At 38.5% G+C, this 15,814-nt stretch overlaps 1 protein-coding gene across 3 annotated transcripts in view; it reads left to right on the plus strand.

The window, feature by feature from the left end:
* GRM5 (glutamate metabotropic receptor 5) overlaps positions 1-15,814 on the plus strand; it is a 260,365-nt gene that overhangs the window by 198,718 nt on the left and 45,833 nt on the right. For all 3 annotated transcript variants that reach the window (XM_075050122.1, XM_075050123.1, XM_075050124.1), the window contains exon 3: positions 2,475-2,710. In XM_075050122.1, coding sequence (XP_074906223.1) covers positions 2,475-2,710 — 236 coding nt within the window. The remainder of the gene's footprint in view (positions 1-2,474; positions 2,711-15,814) is intronic.

Raw genomic sequence — 15,814 nt, forward strand, 5'->3', positions numbered from 1 at the left:
TTGCAGTCCCTTCCAACCTAACCCACTCTAAGATTCTATGATATTAATTTAGCATTTTCTTTACCACCTTGTCTGTCTGAGGCTTCGTTATCTCTACACTGTTGTCTCTACAAGACACAGTTTGAGTACATCTTTTATATAATGTTCTTAAAAGCCTTTTGCCCAAGAAGCCAAGCTGAAATACTTATTTGAATGAAAAACAGTTCTGTTGAATTAAGAAGTCCTTCTGTGGAAAAGTTGAGAAGAAGAGTTATGTAATATGAAGTTGTTATTTTTATCTTTTTTAATAACTTAAAGTTATAAAATGGTATCTCTGTAGCAAATCTTCTTAGAAGGGATAACTATTCATAAAGTAATACTATAAATTTTATAGCACTCTGCTGGATTAGATCTACAAAACTGTTCCTCTGAAAAATGATAAAGAAATTAATTACAAGAAAACAGTTTTTTTCTAAGTTGTTTATGAGACAACTCCTAAAGCTGGGATACTGACAGCACAGCTCTAATTCTCTTAAATTCTATTCAGTGGAAAAAAAAAAAAAAGCACTACAGAAAACCTGTCACTTCCTGAACTCATAAAACCTGTCAGATTTTATGAGGATGGATAAAATTGTTTAAAAACTTGCCAAAGATTAAGATGAATGTTTCAAAGAAAAGGTTAAATAGCTCATAAATTTAAAATCTTTTCTGCAGCTTTTATTACAAAACAACCCATAAATGGTTCTAACTCTTTGTCCAGTAAATAGTCCTGGTGGAAGGTGGGGAGTGTTTGCCTGTACTGAGCCTCCTGAGTGTGGCTGGGAACATTAACACCTTTGTTCATCCCTAATTGGATCTAAGCTTGAAGGTAAATTTTCCAAGTGCTGTATTCAAGCTGAACAGCAGTGCTCATCTTTCTCCTTTCATGAATGTGTATTTTACTCTTTTGTGCTGAGTAAATTAGTGCATTTGAAATCTGAAGCATGTTTAATAGTCCCTTCATTTTCATTCCAGACAGTGGATATTATTTTTGCCCCTGGTGAAGCTGCTATTTATTGACATTGCAGCTGTGCTAATAAGATGTAGTCAAGAGTCCAGGCTTCGATGAAACCAGTGTCTTGTGCAGAAGGAGTCACTGTCTGAGGTCTTGACTTCTGCACTGTGTGAGGACAGCTGAGTCCCCATGTAGAGAGCAGGGAATGTGCTGGGGACCAGTGACTGCAGCAGGTTTCCTGCGTGCTTTGCAATACAGGAGCAAAGTTTAAGCCAGGCAGTGAATGATCAAAATAGAACAACAGAACCATACAGATAAAGGTCACCTAAATCAGTTACGCTATGACTAACTTAAAATAGGGATAGCTTTAAACAACTCATCAAGTTTTAAAATAAGACAAATTAAACTTATTTTTTATCCATCAGTTATTCGACATTTAGGATTTAAAGGTGCTCTCTATAGTCATTAACATCAGTGCCTTTTTAGGGGGGAAAAAACCCCAGTCTGAGATTCTTCTACGATTCTCTGACTGTAAGACCTGGGGCTTTTGAAAAACTGAAATATCATGTTCATGATAAAACAGTAGAAATCTGCAATGCTCTAATGAGATATGTACATTCTTAGTGACTTGAGTTAAACTTTGTAAATGTCAGTACTTCCAAGAAAATCCATTGCGAAACCAGGGAGAGAATTACCCGGAGAAGTTTGTGACATCTTGTTTGATTTGGGTTTTCAGTCACTTCTGGCTACTTGTGGTCAGAGTATTGCAAGCAGAAAGGTTAAGAGAAGGGTATTAAAATTCTGTGTGCAGTACAGAGTCACACAATACCATAATACTCCAGCCACAAGCAACCAAGAAACAGGAGCAACACATGGATCTGCATGATGCTCTGGCCAGCTTCATTAGTCATGTCTGCAGAGAGGATTTATCACTTCAGATGCAATGCTGTACTGTCTCAGCATCTGAGCTCTGAGCTGGTATTTCTGCTTGAGCAGTGTCAGCCCATTCAAAATTTGCTTCTGGCTCTTGGCGCCAGGCTCCATTGTGCAGTACGTGCATGGTCTGCAACATAGTCCTGCCCTTCGCACTGTGAGAGGTCCTGTCCTTAAGGTCACCTCCTTTCAGGTAAGAGTAGTATCAACCCAGTGTCAGTAAAACACAGAATCCAAGATTTCTCCCCAGAGCTCAGTGAGGCTTAGCATGATGCAGAGATGTGCTTACACACAGCAGATTTCAGGATCTGTGATTTTTAATGTTGTTTCAATTACCTGAAGTGGAAGATAAAGAATATATCACCTAAGTAGAAGGTGCCAATGTCAAGCAAACATAAGGAAAAGGAGAACACTGAATTCTTCTACTAGAGGTATTACAGGGGGTTTACTAAACTCCACTCAGAATTACAGGTGTGGGTGTGTGTTCTTAGGCTCCGAATTTTATTTTTAAGAAAGTTCTTATTCCTTTGCACGGTTAATGTTGTCTCTCTTTCACTTGTCCTTGCAGTGATGGCTGGGCAGACAGGTACGACGTGACGGACGGGTATCAACGTGAAGCTGTTGGTGGAATAACAATCAAGCTCCAGTCTCCTGACGTGAAATGGTTTGATGATTACTACCTACAACTTCGGCCAGAAACCAATCACCGAAATCCATGGTTTCAGGAATTTTGGCAGCACAGGTTCCAGTGCCGGTTGGAAGGGTTTCCTCAAGAGAACCCTAAATACAACAAGACTTGCACAAGTAAGTGAATTTATTACTTCTGCTGTATAAAGCAGTGTGACTGAAGGTCTGGTGTAAACAGCTTATGTTGGACTGAGGCAGCCTGGTCTGGTAGAATAGTGAGTGGGGTTGGAAGGAAAGAGGCTGGAATTGCAATCCTTGCTCTTTCCAGAATGATGACAACTACAATTTTTAAGGTATTCAGATCTCTAAAGAAACAAATAGATGGTGCCTCAGTTCCTGACTACTCTCTATATTTGAAAAACTTGATGCTACTCTACCTTCATAGGCATCTAAACACTTTCAGAAATATTATAATCCGAAATTCAATGCTTCTGTTCTGGAACAGGGTTAATCATATTGCTTCAGCTCACAGGAGCAATGACAGAGTTAATATACTAAAAGTTTTCTGAAGTCCACATGGTAATCATGATTATTTTATTGTACTTCAGATAGAAGACTAGCTGGTTTGAAAGATTTCATTAGGTTTTCTTTCAGCCATGAACAATTTCAGGAAATGCCATTTTGAGCTGATCTTTTTCATTAAATTGTACTGATTTTAGCAAAAACTGCCACAACATTTTGTCATTTTTGCAAAACAGTGGTGAAGACTTTTTTTTCCCAGAAATATGTGGTGTGTTTTTCTGGGTTTTTTTTAATAACTTCTGTTAATTACTCTTTGTTTTATGAGATGCCAAGCAGTACTAAGACAATGGGCACCCTGCCGGTGCTAGGGCATATGAGACAAGAAGACATATGAGACACATAAGGTGCATTAGCCCAACCACAGCTCTAAGCTCTAAGGGACCTTCCCTCGTAAAAATGCTAATATATTCCGCATACCCATAAGACCAAGAAATGGCTTTAAGGATCAAAGTCTTGGATTTACACAACACAAAACCCCATCTAAGTCCCACTTTTTTTGTTCATAAGTCTTTCTTTTGATTTGGACAACGTCACAGGGGCAGTTTGTGGCTGAGATGGAAATTGAATCTAGGAACCCTAAAATCTCAGTGTGCGCCTTCAACATTCCACTGACTTTTCTCCACTATTTTTCTTCTGCTACCTGTCCAACACAGCCTGACACAGGTTTTATTTGTGGTATTGACAGGTACTGCATATTAAGCAGTAAACTTCATTGATTTTCCCACAATAATGTAGATCTCTTTCCTGAGATGTCAGTACAGTGGGCATGGCTGGATACAGGTTAATAAAGACCTGGTTTCTATCACTGTGCTGTGTTAGTAATGACATTTCAACTTGACTTTTCTGGGTTTCTTTTTTTTACTTACTTTTTACCGATGTTGGGAGAATCTAATTTCTGTTTTATATGAAAGATTGGGAACTGTGAAATGTAGGTACCTACAGAATCTTTTATAGTTCCTAAAATACAATTCACCACCACAAAAAAATTATCTCAGGGGTGCAAGGAGATGTTATTTTAGACATGAAGTAACCCAGCCATGGATATGACACAACTTAATCACAAAGCTTGAATAGCTCGGTTTGAACAGCACTCATAGCTGAAAGGTTTCCCACAAAGAGATCCTGAATGAGCCACAGTTCAAATAAGTTCCTAAAACCTAGGAATGTCAAACACACAAAGACATGTGCAAGAATTGCAATCTGCTGATTTGCAAATCATGAACAGAGAAAAGGACTAATTTCCCAAATAGATTGTTCTAATTACTTTTTCTTCAGCTTTATTGTTGTATTCAGTGCTGGGCCACGATGGCTATAGTGAAAGAATGAAAACCAGATTATAATAGCTTTAATTCTTTCTTGTTGCTGTAGGGCGGAAAATGTTAATTCAGTTGTGGAGTTCCCCAGATTAACAACACTATGTGCAGTGATCAATTAAAACTGCCCATTTAATCAGGGTTTTCACACAGGAAGTTATTAGTCATCATGTTACTCAGTTTTATGGTTTTGATTTTGATCTAGACCATCTGTCAAAATTCACATAAAGGAAATTCAACAGTTGGCCAGAAAGATGACTTGTAGATTTACTTAATGACAATTTTTTGTGTCATAAGTGCTAAGACACCTATGCTGTTTTTTCTCATAATAGCCCGAAAACTAGGCAAGGTTGTATGATAAAGTGAAGAAATATTAAAGTTAGACAACTTTGTGGATTTACCAGCAGGAAAGACACAAATGTGTTCTCTGAGAATTGCAGGAGTAAGAGATTTTGATGTTGGGAGTTTAACCTCAAAATTAACATGAATTTTTGAGACTGTCATGGTAGTTTTTGTTTCTACCTCATTTCCCATCTTCCATATGACACTGAAAATCCTGTCTTTGTATGGATTTCTACATTCATGTTTGGTTTCTTAATTTCAAGCACTCAAAGTTTTGAGTCTTAAATTGCCTCAGTTCAGACTTCACAATTGTAAAGATGACACTTGCCCTTGATGGTCACAAGCATTTCATAGACTGCCCTGACAGTTTCTGCACAATGATTAATATATTAGTGCTGCTTCAGATTTTTCCAGATAAGAAAACAGGCCTGTGCCCTTTAGTTTATCAAACTGAATACATTCTCTTCTCCAGCAGCTGCATAAAAGAAAAAGAAAAAAAAAAGATGCTAGAGATGTTTCTTAGGATTCCAATTTAAGAGATTGAGTTTATCGAGAAATGCTGGAGAGAAATAAAAATTTATCTTTGCATCAAAAGGCAATCCATTCTTTACTTCTTGGGATAATGATAGAGTTAAACATAAAGCTGATTGTTGTTGGTAGATGAGGTCATTATTAAATGAAGTTGTCTATGTAGACAGCAATAACCATTACTTTAATGGGGAAAAAATTAATTATTCTCCACAATCTGGTTGTACTAGCATGACAAAAAACCCAATGGTTAACAGTATAAACAACTTATTTAAACAGCAAGAAAATAAGCACAAGGAGATATGGCTGAAACCTGAATAGACAATTGACTTCACCTATGCCCCCAGGTATGAATTTAGTTGTTTAAACCTTTGTATTTACTTTGCAGATCCCTGCCTAGTAAAATGGTAGGCTACATTTACCTCCATGACAGAAAATACATGAAGTCATAAATCAATGAAGCCAGCTCCAGTGACTTGTGAGGGTTTTTCATTTTTTAATATAAGCTATCCATAGACAGTGCCAAACAAGTATTAGTATGAAATGAGGACAGGATTTAGTAAGATACACATAATAAAACTGTGAAATCAGCCAAATAAAGAGATTCCAAAAAATAATCTAAAATTATTTTTTCTCCATTCATTTCTATCAAGCGCTAAAAAGTTTCCATCCCTTCACATAAACTTAGTTCACACAGAGATGAAAATTTTAGCATCAAGCCCACTTTTCATTTGCAGATTTGAACATACTTAATCCAAATGGGTGTCACTGCTGTTGCTAAGTACATTGATTTTCTGCCCAGCTGGAGCACTACAGAAAGTGAGAAGTTTGCAGACTTATCTGACTTGATTTTCAGTGTAATCAGTTCCATGCCACAGGAGAGCTGCTACAAGCCAACTCCGAACACCAAGAGTCGGAGCAAAGAATTTAAAATGCATCTTTATAAGGAGACATGTAATGGCTTCCGAACACTAGGGATTTTACAAGAATTGGATTTGGCTTCCCCTCTGGCACTAGTCAGATATTATTTTATTATCTAAGGCCACAATTCAGTAAAGTTCGTAAATAGGTGTGCCAGTTGATCCAGATGAGTAACTCCACTTAACGACCATCTTCAGGTCATAAAAGGCTAATCCAATCCTTTGGTATTGATTGCCTGTGGACCTCTGAAGACTAGGTATGTATGTGCTTGCTTTCTTACAGACAAGTGTCCCCACCAGAACTCAAATCCCTGGTACTTTTTCCTTCTAGTGAGGGTGTTTTACAAATGCATCCCAACACAGAGCAGAAACAAAACCCAACGCAAGCAAACTATATTGTGAAACTCTGGCTCAGCTGACATTAGGGGAAAAAGTCAAGTCTTCAAAGTCACCAGGAGCAGAAGCATATTTATTACATTTACCAGTCTGTTAAATGAATCCTTTTGCCTCTGCTGCTAGGTGATCTTATTTTTCCCATGCTGTCTAAAAGCCAGAGGCATGGATGGAACAGCATTTTTTAGGGAGTTGGTTAAACACAGAGCAAAACCAGAATACACATCCCAAGTATCTGTGATGTAAGTGTAAGACAAAAAAGAGCAAATTAATAAAGGCTGATGCTGATGAAGCAGCGCAACATCTTAGTTTGACTAGAAGAGGCTACAGACTACAGAAAAAACTGGTAGTTTCATGTAAAGGAACAAAAGAAACAAGAATCTGAAGGAAAGTGATGGGGCACTTGTGCAGGTATTTACAGCAGGGTCCTGACATTAAATACTGTGGTTCAAAGCAGCAAGGTAGAAAACACAAAGGGAAATGATGGAGGCTGGGTAATCACAGACAAAGATCAACCACAAACATGACATAGAGGGCACTGATGAAGGTGAGGAAACCAACTTATGTCTGACGTGCTTGGGAGCAAGGAGCCGGTGGCAGGGTTCATAGGGGAGAAGAACATACTCAAAGTGATGAACAGGGAAAAGGAGATTTGCAGCAGTGTTCTGAATGGGTCTTAGCAGGATGCAGAAGTCCAAATATTCCATTCATGATTTAACCATGTGGCTTCTCTGAGATAAAAATGCTTTTTCCAAGGGTGTAAAAGTTGCCATAGAAGAAGGATGACCAGTATATCTTCAAGCAGTTAAGAACAGGATTAAGAGTTTATTTGCAGAAAAGGAGATTAGGGAGATTTGGGATAAATATGAGAAAAGTTTTGCACCTCAGGGTACAGAAGGGCACATAAAATGTAAATGCAAAAATTATCTACCTGTTTGCTGAATCTCATCCAGCTCCAGCTACTTTTAATGAGGTCAAAAGGACCCACAGGAAGTCCCACAGTTTCAGCTGAACAGAAATTTTGTTTAACAAATGGCCCTTTTGGGTTTCCAGGTAGAACTAAGGATAAAATATGACTGTCTAGTCTTTGCACTGCAACATGCTAATACTCTGTTGGTTAAATTTAAGCTCAAATGCTGAAGTTGGTTTAATCAGAACCCAGCCAATAAAAAAATAAGTGCTGTCAGAACAGAGGGGTATTTTCCATATTTCAAGGAATGTGTCACATTTAAACCTCATATTCCCCAAACTTAGCATTCCTACACTTTTATTTTTAGATTGCAAATGAAAACAAAACAAAACAAAACAAGTTAAAATTCATTTCTATTTTTTAAACAGTGAATTAAAGGGCATTTTAATTCTCCTGCATACATCCTGTCTGTCACTGAGTTTGATACTTGATATATTATGTGTCATGCTTGGGCACTGCCAAGCTGAAGGATGGTCCAGCCCTCATTTTTATAGCTCACATTCAGAACTGGAGCTTAAACACAGTTTATCACTACTTTTACAGTGATTCTGGGTCAGGTCCAGAAATTTCCAAAGGCGGATCATCTGTAAGGCATAGATCCAGATCTGAATTTTCTGAAAGCCTGATATAATCTGAGCCAGGAGCCTACACAGACATGTCACTATTTTTGTGACTCACTTAGAGAAAGAAGCAGTGTGGCACTAAGAACTGCTATATGCTCTGTTATACCTATTTGAAAGACTTTATGATACACATTGATCCTGATTTTAACACACCTGTAACTCAAACCCTTGAATAACTTCAGTCTTCTCAGTGCTGTTATGGAATTCATCAAACTCATCCAAAATCTGACTACAAAGCTACATCTATTTTTCCTTCCCTTTACGCTCCAAGCCTTCCTCCTTCCATATATACTTGATGATATACTGTGCTACTGTGGTTTTATTCTTTATATTATAATTCCTTTTCTCACTGCCTTTCTGAACCTTGAACTTTGAAACTGCCTTCCTATCTGGGAGAAATTAATACCATTGTACAGGTAGACCATGTCTCTCCAGCCTTAAGAATAAAAGTAAATTATAATTAAATGTATTCAGATTGTATATATTTATTATTAGATGTATGAATTGGAGTAGCTCCTGTCATTCTTTTCTCTCAGCAGTTCAACTTCCAATATAGATTCAAATACTTCATATAATCATGTTTGTAAGTACAGAAAGTTTTATGCCAGCATTTAATGTGTTTTTGCATCTGTAGCAGTTGTGTTTCATTGTAATTTATGACCAAAGAAATTGAATTCTGCAGAAGGTGAAAGGATAGTAATGTTAAGAAAATGGTGTGAAGAAATAGATATGTATTTACTCACCTTCTCCTAGGACTTACTGTCACTGTTACTGTTTCTGCTGATATTACTGAACTTGACAACAGAAGCCAGAATTCCACCTGTTTGTAGGCACCCAAGGATGCAGGTCAACCTCTAGTCAGACTTCTGAGAGCTCTGAACATGCCTTGTTCATCTAGGCTTAAATAGACGTAAACCACCAAAGTCAATTAAGTACTTGGAAAAAATAATTTGAAAGTCCTCTCTGCATTTTAGGACACTGAATTTGGTTCTTCAGTCATTCTCAAATTTAATGTTTTAGTGATAATCATCACATAAAGTGTAACAGTACTAGTATGGGCTTTCAGTGGCAAAGAGTGAAAGTTAGAATTGGTCAAAACATTTGGCAAGTGGATTGCACTGGAAGATAATTGCTTGTCAAATTTGAAAAATGTTCCATAGCAGCATGTTGATTCAATGACACACACTTTGAAAGAAAAGCATTGAAATGAGTAATTTTTTGTTTTCTCATTTTAATAACACTGAAGTGTTTTGTTTCAAGTTTATAATTTGCTTTTACATTGTTTCAGTGTTATGCTATGTTTTTTGCCTCAGCATCAAAATGACATTTTCCAGTGTTGCCCAATCTCTTTTTTTTTTTGCCACAGAATTTCCTTTTCAGAAAAGAGAAAACCCAATCTTGAGGTTTTGTATTAATTTGGAATGGAAAAGGACAATTCAACTATATGAAATTTCCCACAGAGCAGAAAATATCTCTGTTCTTCAGTCCAAGAGCCTGTAAGAAATTAAATTAGGAAAATAAAGAAATAAACTATTACGTTTGATTTTTAGCAGAAGAATACACCTGGAGCCTTACAAATAACAGAGAACTCAAAGTTACTTTTTCTTTCACATTGCTTTAACAGAAAGCTCTGATGACAGATTTTTGGAAAAGGTTCCAAAAGAAGTCTTTTTCTGTATCTTTAAAGAATGATAACTTAACTAGGTATGAACACTATGCTTTATCTTGGTTCATATGTACGACCTTTCCTCTATTTTATAAGACTCCACTCATTTCTTCACTGAAGAGACATGCATGTGTCTGGGGTGACTGACCTGGTGGCGTGCCATCCAGCACACGCAGATCCCGGGAAGGTTTCTGATGTGTTCCCAGGAGCACAACTGTGACAGCATGGATCTGTGACAGACCTAAGAAGTCACACACCATATTCTGCAGCAGCCAGGCACTACCATGTCTTTGTTGCAAAGAAAGATGAGCCTGTTGTCATAATTTTTTTTTGAGATATTTGCTAAAGCAAAGGAAAAAAAAAAGGAAAAAACCCACATTTGCTGGTGGGCTTGAACTTCAAGTAACGCTAGCAGAAAGTGAATGTGGGATATATTTACTAGCAAAACTAGAACCCATTTCTGTCAGCCTCTTGTCTTCCAAACCAAAATTAGCATGAAGAATTGATGAAGTTTTTAATGACATATGTGTGGAAACTATATAGAAACTAATTTGTGAATTAGTCATAGGGAAACCTTATGAGATATTTGGAGACTGTAGGTTATATTTCTGGTTTCTTCTGTGATGTCCCCTAGTGTTTTGTCATAAACAACCTTTTGATCACTGAGAAATTTTAAAATAAAAAAAAAAGGAAACACTTCCAATTTCCCTTTATTTCAATGTTAAAATCATTGCATAGCAAACAAATGGCTCTGCACTTTGAAAAAATAATCTGCCATATTCTGTCTCATATTTCATCCTCTTGTTTCTCCTCAAAGAAAGAAATAAGAGGAGGGATGCCTGGAATGTAAAGTATTTTCACTCTTCCTTTTACCCTTTGTCCTTTCTTTAAAATTCAAAGTATTCTTAGCTTCAGAAAAGTTAGAAAGCCGAAAAAACATATTGAACCATGGTAATTTTGCACTCTTTAACATCCCTGCTTGATGAGGCTTTGTAACGTCACCAGCTGGCAAACAGAAAAAAAATTGTATTTCATCTTCCTTGAGGGTAAAAAGTAGGGGGAAAAAAAGAAGGAATGACAGGTTTTACATCAAAAACCCATAAACCGAAGTATTTTATTGAAGAATGTTTTCTGTTTCTTTGCATGCTAAGTACTGGAAACAACAGTGAAATTTCAGAACTTCCTGCAAGATTTGATTGGGGTTTTTTTGTATTGGGGGTAGGGCCCTGGGAGGGTCACTGAATTATCCCTACCAGCAGCTCCCCGGCCGCCCGCCCGGCGCCGTGCCCGCGAGGTGGAGCCACAGCCCGGCGCAGCGCGGGCAGCTCGGGCCCAGAGGGAACCGGCCCGCGGCAGCAGCCGGGGGCTGGGCGAGAAATGGGGGAGCACGGGAACTGCTCGGCACAGCCCGTGCCGACAACCGCCTCACGCTGCCCACCGGGACTACGAGCGCCCTTAAGTGCTTTCCTGGGTCCGTGCCCATATGTACACTAATTGTTTTTAAATAGATCCAAGAAAGGAGCAGTTGCCAGTTGGAATCCTTGCTTGGTGAAAGAACTTGTTTCTTTTCCATCATCTACGTACCTGTGATTTGGAGAAGTGACAGCAGAAGAGAACAAATTTGGACGAGGAGTTTAGCGCTGGGCAGTCTCTGCACGGTTAATCACGGGTTCAAGGCTGGTTTCAAAGCCATCCCTGCCCAGCTCCCCATATAAACTCCCAGGTTCATGCTAACAGGCTGTCTCAGCTCAGACTGCATAGCTCTGGGGTGCACATATCCAAGTTTGCCTTCACGTGGCCCCAAAACTTGCTTCCTGAGGTGTTGCTGAGCAGCGCTCTGTGATCACCCTGCACAGCCCACCTTATCCTCTGCTGTGGTACTGCTGGAGTGTCCTAAACGGGGTCACTCCCAGCAGTGTGGGCAGAAAAGGTGCAGGTTACAGTGCTCTGAGTTTATACCATTCTCAGACTGTTGTTCACCTTTGGTATACTCACAATACAGATAAGTCCAGACATGGAGAATATACATTTAAGCAGGAAAAAGCATGGGTATTAACCACCTACTCCAGTGGCAGCAAATTCCTAAGCTGTTATTTAATGCATTTAAACATAGTGCAAAGGCTCACCTGAATCCTCTACATATAGATTCCTAAATGATCTATAGAATAAATATTTACATACTTTTATATTTCCCATGAAATCCAAGATAATTTTACTTTCATTTCAGACATAGCACAATAACACCTAAAAACTCCAGCCAGTAACAAGCCCATTGCACTAAGCAGAGGAAAAAAAGGAAGATAATGAGTAGTCCTCTTGCCGAGGAGTATTTAGATTAAAGAAAGATGGCAGATTAAAAGTAGTAGAAAGGAAATACTATTAGATTGGAAACTGAAGGATGGATGTGTTACCTGATTTGCTACAGAAGGGACAGGATTTGTTTATGTAATATTTTGTAGACAGAAATGGCTATGTGACTTCAAATCTAGAACTGCCTCATGGTCTCACACCTTGGAAAACGATAGGATAACCCCTTATTTACTTACCAAAATTACTTGGACAAGAAAGATAAGGGAATAAACAGAAGAGAATTGAGGGATCTGCACACATGCTCTAACCACTGAGACTCCCTCATTTCTCAGAGAATTCCACAATGTTTGATCATTTATGATTGCAAGTACTGTCCCACTTTCCTCATTAGGAATGATTTGAATCACCCTGCATTATTCCATTGCCTTGTACATCTTAATTGCAGGAGACAGAATTTTTATTTCTGCAGTACTTATTATGATATAGTGTTATTACTTATTGGTTCTGAGGTACTGCAGTACAGATTACATTCTGTAAACATTTGGACATAATCACCAAATTCAGCACAGATTTATAAATAGGTTGATACTATTCCAAACAATGTTTGTAGGAAAATGAGCTACATCCTGAAAAAATTGTTCAGTCCTACCACAGAGAAGGTACTAAGCCTATCAAAATTGCAATAAGAATTGACTGGAGACCTACAAAATGCAGCTTTGTACCCAGCCCACGCACATTGTCACCTCTGTACCTCCAACTCCTGCTCTCTGCAGCATCCTGGGAGTGACGCTGAGTCTGACTGCAAACTCTGTGGGCCAAGAAGGATTCACAGCTCGAGGAAGGCTTATTCTCAACTGGCTGTAGCCTGGTCCTAAGGTTTGAACACCCATTTGCAGCTGTGGTGCATTAGGTGCTTTCCTAGGACACTTTATCTGTGCTCTCCTGGGGCACTTTATGTTTCAGTGTCTTTCAAAAGAAATTTGATACGTTGCTCCGAAACTATGACAGCCAGTCCAAACCAAAGCACAGTGAGCAAGAACTATTTGGAGATTGGCTTTGAAAGCCCACACCTAAACTGAACTAAAACATTCATGTGAACATGTCCTGCTTATCCCCACATGCAAAAATTAAATGGCATCATGCTGGCTTTTCCCAGTCCACAGGAAAGCAAGACATTTCTATTTCATTCTTCTCAAATCTTTCTCATATGGGACTGTACAAGATGGAGAAAAAAAGAGCTTTTATAGATATGGGGTTTTTCACTATAATAGAAAAAAGTTCTACTGTGGGTATTATGAACAAGCATATGGGTTACGGTCTGTGGATATTTATTCTCTGCCCAGTATTTCTGTAGGAACTCCTCAACTTCTATTAGATTTTTTCACTATTCTTCATTAAGAATTTAATCTGTAAAGCCAATTCCACTGAACATTACTGGTGTCGTCATCATCAAATTCATCCATGCCACCTCTCCATCTCATGATGACCCTGTGTCAGGAAAGGTTCTTGACTGAAGACAGCACTCATGGATGAATTTAAGAACATGTGTTCGAGTTCCAGCAAGAACAATAGGCACTAGCACCTAAGTGAACAATGTATTTAAGGTTACCCAGATCACACTTGTTGCAGGGATAGATTTAAAATATTTTTACTTTTTTTTTTTCTGAGAGACTACCTTTTAGCTTGTGTATTCAGCCTTCCTTTAAAACCACTCATAGGATCACTGAGGTAAATAGGGTTGCTTATATGCTTCAAGTTTGACATGCCTAAGTACTTTGTGAAATGGGCTGAAAATGACTTTCAGACTTAACCATTTTTTTAACACTGGCATTTTTTAAGACCATATTATGGTATATGAAAGAGCAAAAATTTTCTTTTGTCTCAGATTTTGAGAAGTTCCCCTTAACTACAGTCTTGAGGTACTGTGAACCGACAGACTTGGCAGGTTGTATTTGCCCCTATATAGCAAAGTGAGGCAGTTAACATCTCAGGGAAATGTTTTCTCCAGCTGCAGGAAGTATATTAAAATTCTCACAACAGCTAATTCCCTCACAAGTCTGTCAACAATTGCCAGCAGCTTCTATGAAGAGCTAAGCAGCCTCATTACAAATCATCAGGTGAACTGAATGAGGTTCAATGTTTAAAGAAAGTCAGAATAATAATTCTATGAAACAGAAGCACAAAGCCCAGTGGAGAGTGTTCCTGTAAGAATTAAGTTATTACATTTTTAAGCAATCATATGCAATAAAACAGCTGAAATAGTGTTTCGTAATAAATACTATTGCTGAGGCAAAACTGATTTATTCTAATGTCTACTACTATTAACTTCATGGTTTGCAAGCTGTTAATTTTGAGGATGATTAATTGGTTAAAACAAGTTTTGTGTGTTGCAATGTAATATACTTGTTCAATTTTCCACTTAATTTCAATTAATATGGGTTTTACATGTAGTCCACTGTTGCAGTTTTATGCCTATTATTTTTAATTAGGAAAAAGCAATACCTTAGTAGAACAGAACAAATGAGCAACACTGTGTGTTGTTTCCCAGTTTTTTTTCCGTTACAGATATTTCAAGCTCATATCACTTAACTATCCAAAATTTTAATCACTGCTCATGAGATTGAATGGAACTGGGAGTGCCAGCTCCCACATGAAACAGAAGGGAAAAAGGGATCTCTCAGTCCCCTCATTCACTTAACTGACCTCTACACAATGATTTTCAGTTCAAATTATGTATCTTTACTGCCCTTCCTAATGTTTTCAGTACTCCAAAATGGTTTAGTGATTAGAACTGTGTGTGATGTTCTTGTTCACTGCTGAAAAGGTGAGCTTGTAGATGCACCTATTTTATGATGGGATCAGTCACCAGCTGGAGATTCTTACTCACCTCCACAAAAGGTGCCTAGTCATCAGACTGGATGCTTGTCTCCTGGATGGATATTGTTAAACTACATGAGTGCCACCCTCGGAGTCATATATTAGTCTTCATTTCTTCCAGGAGAAAAATTGTCTGCACATCAGTCTTTTTGTGGCATAAATTACTGCTCACATTGTGCTGCCCCTGCAGCTCAGAGGGGCAGGCGTAAGCTCCATCCCTGCTGCTTGCCAATGCCTCACAGGGTGGACAGAGAGGGTTATCTGCATTCCCTTTGATCCTGGCTGCCCACACACGGGAGTCCCTAGCTCCTAGGGATTGCTGCTTGACTGATAAAAGGAGAGCAAATGTTCTAGTAGAGCTCTTTATCCTCCCTCCAGAGCCAAATCTTTCCAGGTGTCTGACAAATTCCCGGCACCACTGATGCAGTTGCTTTATCTCTGACTCTTCTCATTTCCCCAGTATTAAAGATCTGGTGGCTGGAGTGTAGCTGGCAGCTTTGCTGATGACATATGAGGCAGAAAACCTCCAGCTTACTCTTCCTTAGCTGGACTGGTGCTGCCAACAGAGCGAATCTGTGTCATTAATAACACTGGGTTATAAAAAAAAGGCCTTCGGGGTGCTGCTGAATGAATTTTTATTGTGCATTTCACAGAAGCTTAAATAGAAAATAGAAATCCAGACATTATGTTTTAAAAGCCAAACAAAGTAAGCTTAACCTATTCTGGCTAAACAGAGTCATTGCCTAACCCACATCAT

Source organism: Buteo buteo, chromosome 18 (genome assembly GCF_964188355.1).
Source record: "Buteo buteo chromosome 18, bButBut1.hap1.1, whole genome shotgun sequence".
In the NCBI taxonomy this organism is placed as follows: domain Eukaryota; kingdom Metazoa; phylum Chordata; class Aves; order Accipitriformes; family Accipitridae; genus Buteo; species Buteo buteo.